The sequence below is a fragment of the Setaria viridis genome, chromosome 5, assembly GCF_005286985.2.
Source record: "Setaria viridis chromosome 5, Setaria_viridis_v4.0, whole genome shotgun sequence".
Taxonomy (NCBI): Eukaryota; Viridiplantae; Streptophyta; class Magnoliopsida; order Poales; family Poaceae; genus Setaria; species Setaria viridis.
In genome coordinates, this window is record NC_048267.2 from 31,053,646 (window position 1) to 31,074,011 (window position 20,366).

Below are 20,366 nucleotides of genomic sequence, written 5' to 3' on the forward strand. Positions count from 1 at the left end.
CCACACTTATCTTTTGTTTTCATGAGGGATTTCATCTAAATGGCTCCATCATTGGCTACAGGTTATAGCAATGCCTCGTGTTTGTCTTGTATGAATAAATAGATAATTTGTAGGATCTTGTTGACAAATGTTCAAACTAATGGGTGTAAGTAACCAGCAGGTTATGCTGAGGATGAGATACAGTGTTGTGAACAAGCATTTGCATATGCCTTTTCAATCAAAAGGATTTGCAAACATTTTCGGGTGGATATGCACCCTATCTTCTGATGCATTTATGCTGGTATAGATTCTAAAACCATGAATACAATGGAGTGCATTATGACTGATACTTTTTTACTGGAATGAGGTTTGGAATTTTAATTATTATCTTGTCGTGATATCTGATTTGGTTTCATGTTTTCTTCTACATATAAGTTGACTGGGTCCCTTTTTTTCTACTATGTGTGTTCTATGAAAAATAAAAGGCGTGTTTAATAGATTTTAAAAAACATGTACGTATTGTACGTGCACTACAGTTGGATATAACCGACGACTCTCAAGCGGCTCATCTTGTTTTTTTCTCTTTTTTTTTCTTTGGATAAAACTCGATGTCGGAAAGCACTCGATATTGTGAGTCGCAATAATATATATACTTCTTATATATAAGATATACTCCCCGTTTGTTCTTTCTTTTTTCTTTTCGAAAGCACTCGATGTTTGTTGTCGATCGGCGCTAATGTGGTGCACTTCCAATAAATAGTGTTTTAGGGCCTAAGCTGGACCAGTTTTCCCATCGGAGTTTCGATGCCGAAAGAAAAAGAACAGAAGCAATACAAATAAGGGATTCGGACGTCTCCATGTCCTGGTGCTACCCGTTTTCAACGTCTTCGAACCTTCAAGATGAAGTTTAACGAACAAATTGCATAACCACCCAATATATTATTTGAATTTTGAGAGTCCATCTTATATATAAGATGTTTGTCCTCTCCCTAGCTAGCCGACTCTGTAGCAAAAAACCACCCCTCAACTCGTGCTCATCAACCAATTTGACTTGTTTCCGCGCACAAACTAAACTTGTTAGGCTACTTCTTTCGTTTCAAATTGTAGATCATTTTAATTTTTTCAGTACGTATATAAGTGTGATCCGGTAGCAGGTGCAGCAGGACCGAGTCAGAGAATGCGATGCATTGGGTGAGGGACACGCCGACACAATCAAATCTAGAGATCTAATCACGATACTCAGCCACCTGTGTGATCCGGCAGGAGGCCGGGTCGTGAGCATTAAGGGAGTTGGGCTCCCTGGCCCGACGGTGGGTCGAGTCAGCGAGGACGATTCGTCGATCGTATCTTACAGTCCACCCCATCTTGTACCATGTCCCGCATGCATGAAGTCTTGGTGATACTAAAAGCAGTTACTAAAAACGATACTAAAAGTAATGTTTAGTACAGGATGAAGGATCCGGTACTAAAAGTAGAAACTTTTGGTTTCTTTGTACTTGCTCCGAAGCCAAGACTAAAAGAGGATTTACAAATAAGTACCTCATTCTCCCGTAGTAAACATTCTATAGCTTTGAGAAAACACAATATGTATTCATGTACCTATGCAGAAGAGTCACCTTTCCTCCAACACGTCACAGCCCTTACTATTGTAGCCGCGGCTTTGCTCCCCATCCACCCTCTCCTCCTCCTTCCCACCTTCCGCCGCCTCCTCACTGTCGCGTCGGGCGGCGCCGCCGTGCCGCCCCGGTGCTCCAGACGGCGGGACCGCGATGCTACGGCCCCGGGGAACGGCAGGACCATGAGGTGGCTCTCCAGGACGTGGTGCAGCGACGCGAGCTCGAAGGAGTCGTACAGCGGGCTCCCGCAGTCCCACGTGGCGAACACCAGCTCCTCCTCCTCCTTCGCTCTCACCTGCTGCAGGTCAGCTCCTCCGGCCTCCTGCTGCTGCATGCTGGGAGCTCTGACCAGGCTAATCGTCGTCCAAGCCCAACGTCGAGCTAGCTATCGCCAGAGATCCCGAGCTGTGTCTATGTGCCGCCGCCGGTCAGGCGGTCACCTTCTATGCAGGTAGAGGAAGGAGGAAGCAGACTGTGTGGTGGACACTGGACAGTGGAAGGTGCCGGAGGAAGCTCTTCTCTCTGTTCTGGGCACTGAGATACCAGATATGTATTGCCCGTCTCTGATCATGTGTGATGGTTCCAGCTGTGGACGACAGTGTCAGGTTCCTAATTCCATGATGAGGAATAAATGGCGTCGGGTCTCTAGTGGGGCCGCACGGAGTGTCAGTGTACGTGCTGTTGGCAGTCGAGCGTACATGCATTTCATGTTTCGGATCAGAAATAATGGGGTATAAATCTTCATGTGTGCGATATGTTGGCACTAGCATCGCACACTCTAATGTGACCACGAGGTAAAATAAAAAAAATAAATGAAGGTTTGAGTTCAAATAGAAAAGGAAGAAAGAAAAAAAAGAAAACAACTAATAAGAGACGTAGAGGAGAATTGCTCAGGACTAGCAAAATTTTAAGCGTGGGGGAGGTCTAGCCCTATACAGCTCTTATTTGATACTCTACTCAAATCATAGCCGAAACATCATTACATTCATGTGCAATTATTGATTGATTGAGCTATTCCCTTGCTCAAATGATCATTCTTGCCTTGTTGCACATGACCACTTATCTAAAGGTGTGAGTTCTCTTCCTTAAAAGTTTAAATTCTAATGACCTTTTTGACAAGTCACCATAAGTCCAATAAGAGTGTTTTCCTTAATTCTACAATATGATGTTTGCTTAATGAAATTTCCTTTGTATTTATGTCACCAAGCTACTCATATTTGCCTTATATTTGACAATGATAAATTAGTAGTTTTAGGCTGAGAGTATGGGAGACGAGATTTACTTGATCATTGGCTTAAAAAGTGTCTTATTGCTGCTGTTTTTATTGGTCTTGCAAATTAGTGGAAAGGTTTTGATTGGAACATGGTGTTGGTTTTTCTAACGATCACGAAATAATTCCGCAAGCGCACGGAAGACCGAAGTAGCACTTCACCTAGAGTATTCCAGGGTATCGAATCTCATGGAACGTGTGTGTACTATCTCTAAACTAAATCACCCAAGGACAACAAGAATATATGCAGGCAAAGGACAGAGAGGATATCCCTACATTCAGGTTTCTAGAATAATCGAAGCTAAACTCGAGATTGTTTGCATTGGGCACGGACCCACCCCTGCATCCACAGGAGACCTCCGCTAAGAGCCTACGCACTAGGCTAGCGTGGAGGAGTTCAAAGGACGGACAGGGCTGTCACCACCTACCGCCTACCTCAGCTAACCGGTAGACTAACGAATAATCAAAGGTAATCTCCTGCCTAGACACCACATCTATGCGATCAATTACTACCTTAACCTTCTAGCAACGAATATTAAGGATAAGGCACCCTAATTACTTAGAGCGTAGAACGAGCGCACAATCTAGAATATAACTTAAATTAAAATAGAAGCTAAATACTCAGAGGGGATATCACGAACACTTACTATGATCGGCAAATGTCGTCGAAGTACACGTGTGGAGAAGGCGAAGACAAGCCCAAGCCTCCTCGAACTCTACTTCACTCTCTTCCTATTCTAAGCACTAACTAAGTAGCACTAGGCCTTTGAAGTGGAGCACTTGGATTCTTCTTCTTGTGTGTGATGGAGTGGAGGCCTTCACTTCCTTTTATAGCCTCCAAAGGTCGGTTTAGGGGGATAACCGCCAGGAATATCCCCTGTAACCGCCTTCAGGAGACCACCAGAGGCCACCACGTGGAAGCTCGGGAGGAGAGAGCTCCACCCTATGTCGCCCGACCCACCAGGTCGGCCGACCTGTGGGTGGGCCCTCCTGGCCTGTGCTTCCTCGGGGTGCATGGCACGTGGGCCCTGATGCCTGATATTGGGGTAGGTCGGTGAGTTATGTCGGTTTGGTGCTGAAAGTGGACCCTCCAATCCGTGTGCTTGCTCCTGATTGATCGGAAGTGTGTTTTCTCCCTTAATTACCTTGAGTTTTCTTTATTCTCCAAAGTCTGTGGAGCGTTGTCAGTTTGTGTGCTAGCTTGCGGGAGTCAACCCGTTTTGGATAGTTTAGGTGCTAGCCGAGAGGGCAACCCGGTATGAAATCTTTTGATATTAATCAAGTTAAATAAAGCTCCAGGAATAAAAATCAATTAGGCCAACATGAGTGCTCTTGCGTCAACCTTGCGATGTCTTTTTGTATGTGTTTTCTTTTGTTTTCTTTGTGTGTAGGGTACAGTAGATGCGCAGAAGACCCCTGTGCCGTTCGGTACAACCCTGTGCCAGTCAGCACTACATCCAGGCACTACAGAGATGGCTCTAGCGAAAGAAGCACTAAGCACTTGTTTACTTCACCCCCAACTCCCAACTTTGGCACTATGCAAAAAGAAGATTCCCTATCACATCAAACTTGCGGTACATGCATAGAGTACTAAATGTAGATAAAATTAAAAACTAATTGTACAGTTTTGTTGTACTTTGCGAGACAAATCTTTTAAGCCTAATTAGTCAATGTTTGGACAATAATTCACAAATACAAACGAAACGCTACAGTGTGCTACAGTGCCAGCACAGTAATTTGGCACCTCCCAATTTGGCCAACTAAACAAGGCCTAAATTACAAATCTAAACGACACGAGTACTGTAATGAAAACTAGGGAATTAATATAAAGGTGAGAGTTTCAAATGCAAAAGAAAACCATGGATGTCATATTTCGTAGGGAAAGGCGAGTATACAGGAATTAGGGCAAAAAGAACGAGATGGCGACAAACAAAACTGTAAACCCTGGATGCGTCGATCGGCACCGTGCAGTGCCGGTAGGCACAATTGTCTCCAAGGAACACCTTCAGACGATGATCGCTTTCGCATGGGACCTAACGCCGCGAAGATCTAGAAGGAGTAGAAAAGAGGCCCTGGAACTGCAAGCTAGACATTGAAGATTGATCAAGGTACTGATGCCAGCACAAAACTGTGCTGGTCGACACGCTATGTCTTTACAGGGAACAGCAAGGGAGAACACGCCACCATGCGAGATAGAAGTTAAAAGGAGCTACAGAGGAACTATGGAGAGATGCAGCATGCGCAACAAGATAACGCGGGTAAAGATTGAACATTGTGCCAATCGACACACATCCTGTGCCGATCGGCACTATTTACAACCTCTGCAGGAATTCGAGCAGGGGCAAGCGCACTGCATTGGGAAGATCAAAAGTGTACAGAGGAAGCTATCTGGCGCAAAGGGAGATGACATGACATGTATGGGTACAGTGCCGACCGGCACACCTTGGGCCTGTTCGCTTCAGCTTATAAGTCGGCTGAAAAGCTGAAACGGCTGATTTATTGTGAGAGAAAAATACTGTTTGGTGACTGATAAGCCGACTGAATAAGCTGAAGCGAACATGCCACTTAGGTGCCAACCAACACTGATGCTCTGGGATTTCCCCTGGATTCCTGACCAAAGAGCGCCCTGATGGGACTCGATTGGACGTGCACAGTGTAAAGAAAAGCAGATTCAGGCCTTGTTTAGTTTCCAATTTGGGAGTGGCAAAATTGGCATTTTGCCATAAATGCGCAACTGTAGCGTTTCGTTTGTATTTGTGAATTATTGTCCAAATATTGACTAATTAGGCTCAAAACATTCATCTCGCAAAGTATAACAAAACTGTGCAATTAGTTTTTTATTTCGTCTACATTTAGTACTTCATGCATCTACCGCAAGTTTAATATGATGAGGAATCTTCTTTTTGTATAGTGTCAAAGTTGGAAGTTTGGAGGGAACTAAACATGGCCTCAAGCGTGGGCGTGACACAGAATATGATTTTGAGCCGTGCCGATCGGCACCAGAACCTCCCAAGGGTTCCTTCCCTTGCATACCAAAGAAGCTATAAAAGAAGGGGAGGCCGCGCCCATTCTGCCCACGATCTCAGTGAGTCTTCCAATTTCAACCACTTCTTCCATTTTCTTGCGACTGTTTCTTTTCCATACCACCATGTTCCGAGGGCTTAGGAAGGTCGGCGAGAAGCTTGGCCGGGGGAACCGCTTCGGCGACGAGGGGTCGGCCGGGTCCGGTGAGGGCTCCGGCAGCGGCTCCGGTAACAACTCCGGGTCGAGGAGTTTGTCGTCTCACCACTTTTTATCGAGATTCTTTGGGAGCGGAAGTGGACGGTGCGACGCGAACTGATGATGGAGGACGCGAGCTCAAGGCCTCCGATCCCGCGGCCATGTACGAGGGCTGCGGCGGGCGCTAGTGATTCGGGAGGAGGACCTTCGGGGGTGGCCGGCGGTTTCCAACCGCGGCTCACTCCGGAGGGCTTCATGTTGAGGAGCTACGATGAGATGAAGATGTATGACATCGTGAAGCCCCGCATCTTCCCCAACCTCGACTTCGATGAGGACTTGAGGAATATAGGGTCCGCCTCCAGTGCCTTGACAACCTCAAGTGGAGCAACTTCAACTACCTCGGCTTCGACTACCACTTCAACATCGTCCTCAAGTGCTATGTCACCATGTGCCTTGGGGAAGACGAGGACGGTGTGGACCGGTTCTACTTCCAGTCAGAAGACGAGGAGTACAACATCACCATCGAGGCCATCACCGGGCTCTTTGGTTTCCACGAGGCACCGGCCTTCGACAAAGGAGGCGCTTGACGCCTTCTGGAACCACATCGCTGACAAGGAGACTCGTGTGCGCGGAAGCATCAAGAACCCCATCATCGCTATCTTCCACCGGTGGCTGTCCGCGCGCACGACGGGGCGCCTCGACGACACGAGGGTCAGCGACAAGGACATCCTCTACCTCTACCACACCATCGCCGACCCACGCAAGGTGAACCCGCTGCCCTATATTATGAGCAGTTGGTTTACGCAGATGAAGAGGAGTAGTGGGAGGATAGCCTTCGGCAGTTACTTGGAGGCGATCATCTACAAGTGCAACCCCGACATGCCAATGAGGGACGAGTACTACCGGCCTCACGCACGCATCAGCGAGAACCTCACGACGGGCACCATGGTGACTGGAAGCGACCGCAAGACATACTTTGTCTCCGGCACGTACATCGAGTTGCCGTGCTCAGCTCTTGGCCTCTTCATTCCTGGGAAGGCCGATTGGCTGAGTGTGAGCTCAGGGAGGCCAATAGGGCCGGGCGCGACAAGAGAGGCAAGCGGATCAAGCTTGGTGCCTTTTCAGCTTCGGCAGAAGCACCCTCGGGGTCTTCATCAGGCTGAGACAGGTGGACGCAGCAAGCCAGCCCCGGGGAGTACCAAACACCCTTTGTTCCGGTCGGCACACCTTCAACGCTGACCGACATATGGTCCTCTAGTGCGACGGTTTACGGCACGACGCCCCGATACCCTCAGTATGATCAGGGGGCGCCATTCATTGCACCAGGAGGACCGCTAGCGATCGATCTCGCACCGATCACCTTGGGCATCCAGCGGAACTACGGCTACATCAACACCATCCAGAACGTTGCGGATGACATGAGGGCAAACAACGAGCAGCTCCAAGACGATTTGGAGCCACTTGCTGAGAGCCTCTTCGGTTTCGGCTGGGGCCTAGCTCGCAGGAGTAGTGGTGTTCATGGAGCATCACTTGTATCAGTTTCCTGGTTTGTGTTTCCATTCAAGCATCTTTTTCATTTCTTTCTTTTGCATTGTGTGTGCGGGAGACCTAGTATCGGGTGTGTTTTGGTTTGTTTTTTTGTCTTAGTGTGCTTGTTATAGTTTAGTTTTGTTGTTTGGCCCTTTGCAGTCCGGGGACTAGATATGGTAGGACGTTTCAAGAAAGCTCAAGGAGGATACACTCATCTTTTTGTTGCCGTGATAAGTTCTCCAAATGGATAGAAGCTCGAAGAATCCTAGGCACCAGTTTTTACTACTGCAAACTGAAACAACTATAAATAGAATTCCCGCATGCAATTGATAGTGACCTCTGCAAATATTGACCTTATCAGAAGTGTGAATGCATGAACAAAGGTGCTTGTTGGAAATTTGTTCAAGCATGGCACAAAAAGCACAGAACAATTTATTTCAAGTAGAAAGAGTTATATATTATGATACTCTCTCCCTCCCATTATCTCCAGCGTATTCTAGAAATTAGGAAATTCCATAATCTGTGTCGTATTTGAGCTGGAAGCCGTTTTCTTTTCGTAAGTTGCATGGACGTCTCTCCTTCCGATGGAAAAAAATTGAAGCCGGCTAGTAATTCGATTAGACAGCTCAGCTGCCCATTACTCCACCGCGCATGCAGGCCTCACCGCTCCATGCAAACCAACAGTGCATGATTCACTGGCCTGCGGGGCCCTCGAATTGATGCTCCCGTGCACAACTCTCGTACGCGCGCGTCGCTCGTGAAACGAAGCGTTACGGCTGCGGAATCGAAGTGGAGTACTGCCTCACCGTTGCTCCCTTGGTCACCGTGTACAGGCCAAATACGCTGGAGATAATGGGAGGGAGGGAGTAGTTCGTAGTACGATGAATCGAATAACATCAAATCAACTTTATGTTGTATATCTTCACAAGTTTTTCGTTATTGTTGGTAAAAGTTAAAAAAGTTTGATTTAGGACAAAATCTAAAACTTATATTCGTGGACAGAGGGAGTACTACTGAATCGAGCTGGTTCCTTACCAGGGCTCACGCCGCCAGCCCTCAACGCCTGTGGCCTCCGAATGTGGCCTCCGAATCCTGCTGGAATCCTTGCGGGACTTGCCAGAGAGGAGACGACCACGCAACAGCAGGGCACCGCACGGGGACGCGGCGGCCTGGACATGACGACTACGCTACGGCTGCGGTGTGATTCAAACGAGGCGGCGCCGATTTGGTGCGAGGTACAGCAGAGATGGGCGCTTTGTTGGGGGAAGACCAGAGAGGGCCAGGTGCGCGGGAGGGTCGGAGCAGCAAAATCTCGCACGGGAACGAGGGCGAGTGTCAATGGCGAGCGTGCGGCACTAGCCAAAGATGCCGACCGGAGCCATTCGGATACCAACACTCCAACAGAGGTTGAAGCCAGAGTCTGTTGGAACTCCAAAAATGTTTCCCTCTGTCCACAAATGTTAGAACTCCTAAGTATATGCCATGTTAAAACTTTTATTTTTTCCAACATAAATGTTAGCATTTGTTGACTTTCACTCGTCTTATAAATGTTAGCATTTGTTGACTTTCAGTCATCGTGTTTGACCATTCGTCTTATTTAAAATATTTAACATAATATTAAATATTTTATTATAACTTGTTTTATCATTAGATATATTTTATGCATAACTTATTTATTTTTATATTTTTATAATTTTTTTGAATAAGATGAGTGGTCGAACATGATGGATAAAAGTCAACAAATGCTAACATTTGTGGACAGAGGGAGTAAGGAAATTTATTAAATTACAGATGGAGCACGTACAACGAAAGTCTCATACTACACGTTTGCACTTCACGGCGCCTGCTTCCTATAGACGCCTAGGGTTTTACCTCACAGGCTCACTTTTCAGGTCTTCATGGGTGGGCGTAAAACCAGAAGGCAGCCAGCCGCAAACGAGGCATGCACGAAAAACGACGACAAAGACTATACGGACTACCAATAAACAGCCAGATTAACCCAGATCCAGGCAATTGTCCAGTAATTGCACTAGCCAGACACTAGAACAGTTCCAGCACCACATCAGTTCACAGTACAGGTACGTCTTGTTTACTTGACTAAATATAATTACAGCACACAGCTACTATAGAGGAACAATTTAACAGCTACAGTTTAACACATCAGTCCATTACAATATCAAATATAATTTATTCCATGTTGGATCAACCAACACAGCTTTCTGGCACCTGCACAGACAAATATAATTTATTTCATGTTGGATCAACCAGCACAGCTTTATGGCACCTGCAGACAAAAATGAGAATTTATTTGCCTGAAAATGACATGCGAAATATCGACCATACACAAGAGAGATTCAACGGGGAAAACAAATACCTTTCTACTCATGCCTTCTTTAACACTTTCAACAGAGTCAACGCAGTGGTACCAAATAGCCTTCTGGATGTATGATTAGCTGTAGCTTGCGGCCTCATTCCCAAGGCAGCGGTACTAAACAGCCTTGCTGATGCATGGTCATTTGAAATTTGCAGAGTTCTTCCCAACATAGCACGAATATGACTTGGAATTGTAGGAGAAGATCCTTTGTCGGCTGATTTCTGACGCTGTTTGTCATGATTAAGCCTACACTTAGGATCAGCTGCTGCATAGTCTGGATAAAGTACAACACGAATATGGGAGAGTAGCACCGATCTCCAAAATGGGAAGAAGCAGTTCCTTGTGTATTCGAGATTCCAAACTTTATTTCTGGTGGCCTGCCCCATAAAGTCAACACATACAAATGTTAGAAAACCATAAAGCAAACCATATTGAGCTTGGACACTGCCACCCAGCAGCATTTGTGACGACATGTCATTTGCAATACTAATGAAAAAATATGGTATCAGTCAGGTAAGCAAGCCACCTAAAATACTTTTTTGAGTTGGATACAGAACTTAATTGTAGTGTTTGAGTAGCATGTTTAAGTAACTTAGACATGGTCTTAATACAACTTAAAGAGTAGACTGAAACAATTTCATCAGAACTGACACAAACTGAGATACATTTACAAAGTAACCCCAGTAAATGCGGCAGATTGTTCAGTTAACAATAGAGGCAAATATGAGACAAGCAGGGGTGGGACACCATTAAAAAGTGGCTAGAGGCTCAACTTGACAAGTCTTACTCCAGGTGCTATTTTCCAATTCATAGGGGTGCTAATGTGCAAGAGAAGTTCTAGTTGCCCAATTGCAGTGTACTGAGGAAGGGAAAAAGTTTCTCCCAGCTATTGTCTAGGTTGAAGTTTGTTCGCTCATCTCAGCTCCAAAACAAGGTACCTTTCCGTTACCGCTCACCTCAGCTCCACAACAAGATACCTTTACACTCAAAAAACATGAAGTGCCCCTCATAACCAGGAGATTTTGCACACGATGAAGCTCGCTGAATCAGCCCTCCAGTATAACTCCCTAACATCCTGCACGCACCCTCCCCCTGCTCATTGTCCCATTTACCTTGCCTCGCGCAAAGCCCATAGCTAGCAGATCCTGCACAAGCCGACATTCCACCTTGCACGCCAGCCCTAATAAGAAACCCTCCCCCAGGTACTTATTTGTTCTCTCCAGCGAGGGAGAAAAAGGAGGAAATGCGTTCAGCCCAGCCCACTAGGATGCCCATATGCGGCCTAGGTCATTCCCAGGTTTCTCAGGTCGCAGAGATAGGGCACCGCTGCTCTCTTCCACAGGTTCTCTGTTCTGCCGCCGCCGCTCATCCTCTCTCCTCTGCAGCCACGCCGCCGCGATTGCTCCTCCTCTGCAGCCGCCGCCGGTGCCGCTCCTTCCTGCTCCTCTTCTGTCACAGCGGCCACCACTCCTCCTCCTTGCTTTTCCTCTGCCACTGCTGCTGCTCTCTCCACTGCATCGCCAGAGCTCCGCCTCAGATCGACCGCCTCAAGCCTCCGCCTCCCACATCGACGGTCGTCGGAGACGGAGAGTCGGCAACAGGACCGCGACGGACATCGTCCCTATTCGACCCCGACCCTCGATTCGGGACGATGTCCCCGGGCCGCGGAACGCGGGCTCGACCCCGTTCTCGGTGACTATGGTCAATCATAGCTGCAAGCTCATCAGCGCAGACATGCACACGAAAGCGCTATACCAGGCGTGCGACACCATGCGTTTGAAAAAGAAGGTTTGATGCAGATGAGGTAATTTCCTACCATCAATCAATTTACCCTATCCCCAATGGTGACTAAGATAGATAATCGAGGTAACATAGACAATGATGTGACCACTAGATGACATGATTGTGTCATCTGGTACCTCCAGCAAAACCAGATCGAGGACTAATAATGCACCAGTATTTAGAAATGATGGACTTTCTACCAGATTTGAAATTTGAGGACGAAACACTAAACCGTGGCAATAGTTAAGAGGACCGTAATAGACTTTTTCCATCCTATATCATAACAAGAGACTGTACGCAGATAATAGGAATTCCAAGTGACCATTTGAATTCTAGATAACCATCAAAGCCCTCTGAAGAATATAGAGTATTAAGCTCGAAAATTTCATGTATATATCTAATTACAGTACTACTTTTTTATTTGTTCATGTGCATTAAACTTATCAACCCTACATTAAAAAGAATATCCTAGCTCCATCTATCAGATATTTTCAAACATGCAAAAGTACGGAAAAAGATGCAATTTGCCACCAAAAAAAAGGATGCTCGAGAATTTGAATATTTTTACCTTTCCCAATGAAGCATGTGGATAAGCTGTTTCCGTATCAACCCTGGTTGCATCCAGATGCTCTGTTCTCCGTGTAACAAAATCATTAGGGTCCATTTTGCAAAGTATGGAAAGAATAATTCAAGCCCAAACACTCACCACGTGATCCAGGGTCAGAGAACATTTTACAATCAAAAGGACAGCTTCAAAAAGAAATGGATGAAATAAATAAATAATCAACAGTACAATTGTATATTTGCAAACGAATTGTTATATCAAAGCAATGAAAAATGAGTACTACAGGTTTCCAACGTCGATTCCTTCTCCGGTAGGGAAAAATCCACGGTCCTTAAGAATAGAAGACACCCGTTCAAGGACCTCCACATAGGGCTCCTGCATGATCTGCATGAAGTTTAAGACTGTCATACAAGATTGAAAAAACAAAAAGTCATGCAATACTAAAAACAGATTACGGCATATAACTAATGCTGGTCAAAAGATCATGAAACGAATGGTCAATTGCCTGTGCAAAGATACCAATATAAAATGACATTGAGTATAAATGCATTCAACTATGGTCACGGTTTTAAACCAAGGTCTGAAAGGGTTTTCAGGCTTTACAATACAATAGTAAAATCTAGACAATTCAATTGGGTGAGCATCAATCATTGTATCAAACACGCGTATATTTCAACTAAATTGAACTGTCCTAATTATTCTAATTTCTTTCTTATAGTATTGGTTACACAAAATACAAGCACAAAAGTTATTGGAACTTAACTTACCTTCATTCTTTTCTTTTGGTTTTCTCAGTGGAAGTATTAACTTTCTTCAAATTTTCTAATACAAGCTTCAAGACAAAGTTGATGGTCCGCCAAAACCCCCAAAAAATCAATTTATGCTAGCCCAGCAAAAGAGATTAAAAGATGCTATCAAACAAACATTGATTATTTTTCAATATCTCAGTTTATTCCATTCAGAAGGTTTGTGCAAGAATAAAGTACTATAAAGAATATTTATAGCCATTTTTTTAGCTCAGATTGCTGAGATACTCTTAGAAGGTTAAGGGCGTACCTCTGAATGTGTTTGAATGTATGCATCAAGATCTTCACCAGCTTTGGAAATTATATTAACAAGCAAAGCAATGCACTCAAGAGTTAAACTCGCCTCCAGCTCATTCTGATCCCTTCTTTTTTCTTTTAGGGCAACTGAACACTTCATCAAACAAGTCATGATAGTGTCAAACCCATCTGGCTCAGAAAAGCCTTTTCTCTTCTTGGACGAACCAACCTGACGGATCTGCTCTTGACCTGCCAGGAGTAAAACTGCAGTCTGGACAAGCTTGCCATCCTTCACATAGTTCCAGAGCTCGTCAAGTAGATTATCCGTCTTTTTCGCGAGCAATCTAGTCGTATCCAAGAAAATTTTCTGTAAAAGCACAACCAAGAAAAAAGAACACGGTGAATTTCAGCATATCTATGCGAGCAAGTGCTGAGGAGATATTTTAACAGCAATTCAAAGTTCATGACCCCTTTTCTGCAAACTTTAAATAAAAATGTGCCCACCGCATGAACAAATACAAAACATAAGACAGGAATACTAAGCTCAGTTTATAAGTCTATACAAGTGGTTTGCAACAATGAATGAACATAACTGCTATTCTTTGCCAGCTGCAAATAAGTACATTTTGTAGAAGTGATGTGACTAACCATTTCAGGTAGGCACAGGAGTTGGATGAGCTTGTAGACATAGTCTCGACGATCCGGATAATCCTGGAAAGGCAATAAACTGTCCTCCAGATACTTGTGGAGGCAAGTATTCTCAACCGCAACATGGAGTGGGAGTAGATTCTCAATGATCTTATCACCGGCTGTGCGAACATTAGCTGATGCACCATAGTTGAACAGCAAGTTGATCATATCAACAGAGAACTTTTCAGCAGCTTCGTGAAGCGGGAAGTATCCATATGGATTCATGTAGTTGGGATTGGCACGGTGTCCACTGAGTTCAGGTGCCTTTCCCTCCAACGCAACTTTGGCACATCGCAGTGCATTTTCACTGACAATGTAATTGAAGGTTTCTGGGGTGATGACAAAACCCCATGCCATGCATCCCCTGTTATTATTAAAAAGTTGGAGGAAGCCGGGGACATTATCCTTTTCGAGGATGGAAACTAGGTCCGGAACTTTGTGCCATAAAGCATCAGTCACCCGCTGTATTAAAACACGCACAATTGCAAAGGGTTGAAGGCAAAGAAATAACAACGAACTCATGCCAAGATGCAATTTAAGAAAAAAAAACTAAAAACTTTCAGCAGATAGCATGATTGAAGCAAAAATAACAAACATAATGTGTCGACTGGACTATGTAGAAGAATATAGCAAAAACCTGTGGTGTACGGTCTGGGGTAATTATATTGGTTGCCCTGGAGTTAGCAATTAAAGCAGTAGTTTTATGGAACCACTGAAAGAGAAAATGTTAAGAGTCAGTGTCATACAAGAAAACATGAGAGAGAGAGAGAGAGAGAGAGAGAGAGAGAGAGAGAGAGAGAGAGAGATGGGTGACTATGATACCTCTTCTGACTCTTCCCAGGTTTCACAAGGAGGGCAAGGATCATATGGAGGATCCCATGGATCCTCTGTTTCATCCGTTGTCGATGCGTCTTTATCTTTACTGTTATCTTGATCAGCTGCCTGCAAGGCCTCCCTTTCACACTTTTCATGCATTGGCGCAGAATTTTCCAGGAAGAAGAATCTCATTGTTTCTTCGTTTGAAACAAGGTTGAACTTTGAATTAGATTCCAGACAAGATTACATTTCAGTATTTCAATTAATCATATTGATTAACAACAATAATCCGGAATACAACAAGACAAGATGGGCCTTGAATCATTCAATAATGCAACGTGCATGTTAATATTTTGTATGTGTATCTGGATATCGTCACAAAACTAGGAATGCTATGCTATATATAACATGTCTATCCTATCAAGAATCAACAGAATGCTAGAAAGTACGATGAGTGACAAACATTACCAAGTACGATGAGTGACAAACACTACCGAAGTTGGACATTTGGATTTCGGCAACAATAAGTGATTTCCACAAGGCTTCACTGGCTACTATTGATTCAGATCAAAAACTTGCTGATACTAAAAAAATACTAATAGTTGTTGGCGCCATAGTTTTTAAGGCGTCGCCTTCTCTAGGCGTCGAGGCGCTGAGAATTTCCGGGCGTCCTCGTCGCGAACAGCCAAGGCGGGGTGGAGAGCGGGGGAAGAGAGGAAACAAGGGAGGGGGAGCCAACCAGAAAGTCGTCGCCGTCATCCACGAGCGCTGCTGCGGCGGAATAGGAGCAGGAAGCGCCCGAAGAGGAGCAGGGGCGCCGGCGGAAGAGGGAGCAGTAAGCGGCGGCGGAAGAGGAGCAGTAAGCGGCGGCGGAAGAGAGAAGCAGGGAAGATCAGACCTGTCGTGGAACGGCATAAAACGTGGGGGAACGGGACGTGGGAATAACCTAATAGGCCATCCAGTGGGCTGGGCCAAGCGGCCTTCCTGTCTTTTTCCTTTTAGGCTACGTTTGGAAACAAGGGGTGGGAAACACAGGGACGGAATCCACCGAGGGGAACTCCCCTGCGCAGGGAGTTTTTTTATTATTAATATTTTATTTTATTCAATTTGCAAAGTTAACGCACGTTTTTGAAAATTTGTTAGGCGACAAGGGCCAGTCGCCAATCGAACTGGCGACAAGTGGCACGTGGCGTCCTGTCGCCAGGCTGCTTATCGACAGGATTGCTGTCGTCAGACTGTTTGGCGACAGAGGACAGCTCGGGACACGTGAGCCCCTGTCGCCAAACGACCTGGCGACTGGGGGACATGTGAGCCCTATCGCCAAACCAACTGACGACAGGAGCCTGCCTATACAAGGCACCCCGCGCCCCCGTCGGGAGAGGAAGAGAAAGAGATGGAGGGGGTGCGGGAAAGAGAGGAGAAAGAGAAAGAGAAAGAGAAGGAGAGACAGAGATGTAAGGGAAAGGAAGGGAAGGGAAGGGAGGGGAAGGAAGGAATGAGAGAGAAGGGGCTAAGGTAAGTTTTTTTCGCTATTGTGTAGTTACTTTTTTTAATATTTGATATATTATTATTGTAGATCTGTTTGTTAATAATAGCTATTATTGTAGATCTGAATTGTAGTAATAGTTTTAGTAATTATTCTTGTACATCTGGATGGGTAATTAGTATTAATAGTAGTAGTTTAATTAGCATTATAATTTGCAGTTTAATTAGCAGTTTAATTTTAATTAGTAAGGATGCATACATTCGCAATAGTAAGGATGCATACATAGTTGCCTTTTTCGCGTGAGCCAATCTCGCTAGCCGCAAGAGAGAGGCCTATGTTCAGTTCAATTCAAGGAATGAATCTTTTTTTATAGGAAGGCTGGTGGCATACGAAGAGAGGGCGGCAGAACATCTGCATTCCCTTTCTTTGATTGACAGAAGGATAAAGCAGAAAAAAAGACTTTACTGAAATTAAATTAGATTTTTTTCCTTTCCTTTCCTGAGACTTTACTGAAATTAAATTAAATAGATGAGATGCCAAATATAGGCTGGAGTTATTTCGCCAAGCAAAGCTTTGTTTCAGAAGGTAAAGAAAGACGGTAAAGCCCATTAAAAAGGGTGCCGCGCAGAAGCACCTCCTGTGTCACTCGATCCTTAACCAAACAACAAGAAGAGGTGAATTCCGCAGGTTTAGCATTATCCTTAACCAATTGAGCAACGCTCAACAAGTTTTTGGTAATACCGGACACCTACATGGAGAATGTTGGTAAGACAGAGTCTGAACCGGTGTCTGAATAAGGGGGTGTTTGGATATCCCGTGCTAAACTTTAGCACCTGTCACATCGGATGTTCGGATGCTAATTAGGAGGACTGAACATAGTTTAATTACAAAACTAATTGCACAGATGGAGTCTAATTCGCGAGACGAATCTATTAAGACTAATTAATCCATCATTAGTAAATTGTTACTGTAGCACCACATTGTTAAATCATGGACTAATTAGGCTTAATAGATTCGTCTCGCGAATTAGACTCCATCTGTGTAATTAGTTTTGTAATTAAACTATGTTTAATACTCCTAATTAGTATCCAAACATCCGATGTGACAGGTGCTAAAGTTCAGCACGGGGTATCCAAACACCCCCTAAGAGATGAACCAGAGTAGAGAGTCTGAACCCAACGACTCAGAGTGCCTCTTCAGTTGTTGCTTATCGACGAGCATTGGATTCCTAGGTATGTTTATGTTTCAAGTCACTTTCCTTTTCTGGTTTTTGCAATCTGTATTGCCGTGGTAATTAATTTCAAACCTACAGGTTACCTGCTTTGGTTGTATAATTAAAGATAAAAAGATGATTAGATATGTTCCATACCATGTCATGTTGATTCAGCTCACAAAGCCTCTCAGTAGTCCTAGTCACATTGCTTTGTCCCTACTCGAGCGCCTTATTCAAACATACGAGAAGTATAGCACAAAGTACCCATGATCCTTAAGCTGTTGTAGATAGGCCTCCACGGCAGTTCTTTCGAAAGTTACTCTACTTGGTGCTAATTGACCCCATGCGGTAATTGAAACCATCGGGATGGGCTGTTCTAGTACTCTCGTCCAGTTGGCCTATGTTTCTCGAACATGTATTTGAAAAAGAGATTTTTACTCTTTTAAAATTCCATGGACCAACTATCTCAGATTGCACTAAAGGAGAAATACCACCTAGAGCTTGGACAACATCTTTCAGCCATCTAATATTATCGATAGGCTACATTGTATATGTAAGTAAATTTAGGAATTATTCATGTGTAGTAAAAAATCAATTTCAAGAAGGAAAGAATATTACTATGTTGGGAATTGCTCCTTTGCTTCGATCGCCTTTTGGCATGTCAATGACGCGACTAGGGAAGTGAACTCCTGGAGGACGAGCTAACGGTGGCTCCTTGAAAATGTAGTGTCCACGGCCGCCACCACCACGGCGAGAAGAACTTCCACTTGCCATAGTTAGCCCAAACTATTCGAATAAAATTGTGACAAGATAATTTGCCACCATTTTTCTTAACTAGTCAACTTTGCCACCAATAATACATTATCATATACGCACATCATATACATTGAAATAAATCTAGACCATCATTTCATAGCCATCCATAGTTCTATCACAATGCTACCCATGAATATCTACATGTCCTCTAAGAGATATAACCTTATGCCATAGTTGTATCAAAAAAAATAATTGCATCTCAAAATTATCAAAAAAAACTAATCGGGGAGGGCGCGTGCGGGGACGGCGGGGAGGGAGAGGCGCGACGACGGGGACAACGGCCGGGGAGGGGTGGCGATGGTTGGGGACAGGGCGACGGCGACAGGCGATGGAGCCGGGGACGGGGTGGCGGGTGATGGCGACAGGGTGGCGCTGGTCGGGGACGGGGCGACGGGGATGGGACGGCGGCCGGGGATAGGATGGCGGTAGTCGGGGACGGGGGCAATGGGCGACGGAGCCGGGGACGGGGTGACGGACGATGGTGACGAGGACGACAGCCGGGGATGGGGTGGTGGCGGTCGGGACGGGGCGACGGCGACGGAGCCGGAGGCAGGAATAACTGCGGCTTGTTGGAAATTGCTAAGTGTTCAGAGAAGATGAAGTATTTGTTGGTGGGACATTTAGTACCGATTATAGCCCTTGCCTAGTACTAAATTGCTCCATTAAGTACCGGGTAGGGCTTCTAACTGGTACTAAATGATCTAAAATGGTGGGAGCAGAAAATTGGAGCATTTAGTACCAATTCCAAACAATGGCCAGTACTATAGTTGCCAAAATGGCGGGAGCTGAAACTGTCTGTCTCCAGCAGTTTCCTTTTGCACGCGTAATGTCTTTTGTTTTATTATTTTTTGACTATAAAATGTTGTCATCATGATATTAACTAAATACGTTACATATGAAAATGTTTAATTGTAATAAAATGTTCTGATAATTATGACAAGATTGTCACATGTATCTAAATGTATGAAATAGTAGAGATAAAAATTCAAATATCGATCATTTGCATCATGACCGTTAATCCTCGTGACATATGTAGAGTATTAACTAGAGTAAATCATACATATTGAATCTTACATAATTGAGATATTTAGAACATATGATTGTCCACATCACGACCCTTAATTTGGGAGGTAAAAAGATACACCAATCCTAAAATAATGGTACAATATGAGATCTACGAGTCCACCTAATCTAGCTGAGTATCATAAAGGAATCTTGAAATAATTATCCAAATGTCTTTTAGAGCAAGTGCCACATTTTCATAATAAAAGTATGGTGGCCCAATAGCCTGTCGAGGCAAAAGACCTGTTCACTTAGCATGGCCTATTTTGACAATCCAAAACCAACTATAAACCGATGGGTCAAGGTAAGTGAACAAATCTCTGCCTGAACCGGCTATTAGCCACCATACTTGTACTATGAAAATCTAGCTCCAAAAGGTAATTTGAAAAACTATTTCAAGATTTTTTTACGATGTTCAGCCAGAGTTTGTGGACTCGAAGTTCTTATGTATGGTGGAACCGTCCAAATTAACCTGACTAAAATGCACTTAAGTTGCCTGGCACGCGATCATGCACTTTAAGCAAGTCAACTTGGTCGTGCGTCAGATTTCATCCGATAAACCACTTACTCAGGATCGAGAAGCATTGCTCACACGAAGATGAGTAGATACAGAGATTACAACATTCCCATCACATTAACATAGTTCAACAATTTATTACATCAAAGTTTTGAAATTCAGACAGAGTTTTGCAAGGTTGTAAACAACGAAGAAGTAAAATAGACGGAATCTAAACGTCGATACAAAATACCATGGCGAAGCCGACCATGATATCAATGATCCATGTCCCCACCGTCCAAGGAGGGATCCCACTCGACTGTCCAACCCGGGGGGAGCTGGGTAGGCCAAGTGGCGCTAGCAGCCAAACTATTGACATTACCTAAAAATTTATGCCACAAGCAAGGAT

At 44.6% G+C, this 20,366-nt stretch overlaps 1 protein-coding gene across 1 annotated transcript; it reads right to left on the minus strand.

Moving 5' to 3' along the window:
- Positions 1-12,423: 12,423 nt before the first annotated feature.
- Positions 12,424-15,043, minus strand: LOC117856425 (uncharacterized). The gene is made up of 6 exons (XM_034738796.1): positions 14,891-15,043; positions 14,706-14,780; positions 14,027-14,530; positions 13,392-13,745; positions 12,619-12,710; positions 12,424-12,520 (listed from the first exon to the last, which is right to left on the minus strand). Exons 1-6 carry the CDS (start codon positions 15,041-15,043, stop codon positions 12,424-12,426), a joined length of 1,275 nt encoding a protein of 424 aa, XP_034594687.1.
- Positions 15,044-20,366: the final 5,323 nt, after the last annotated feature.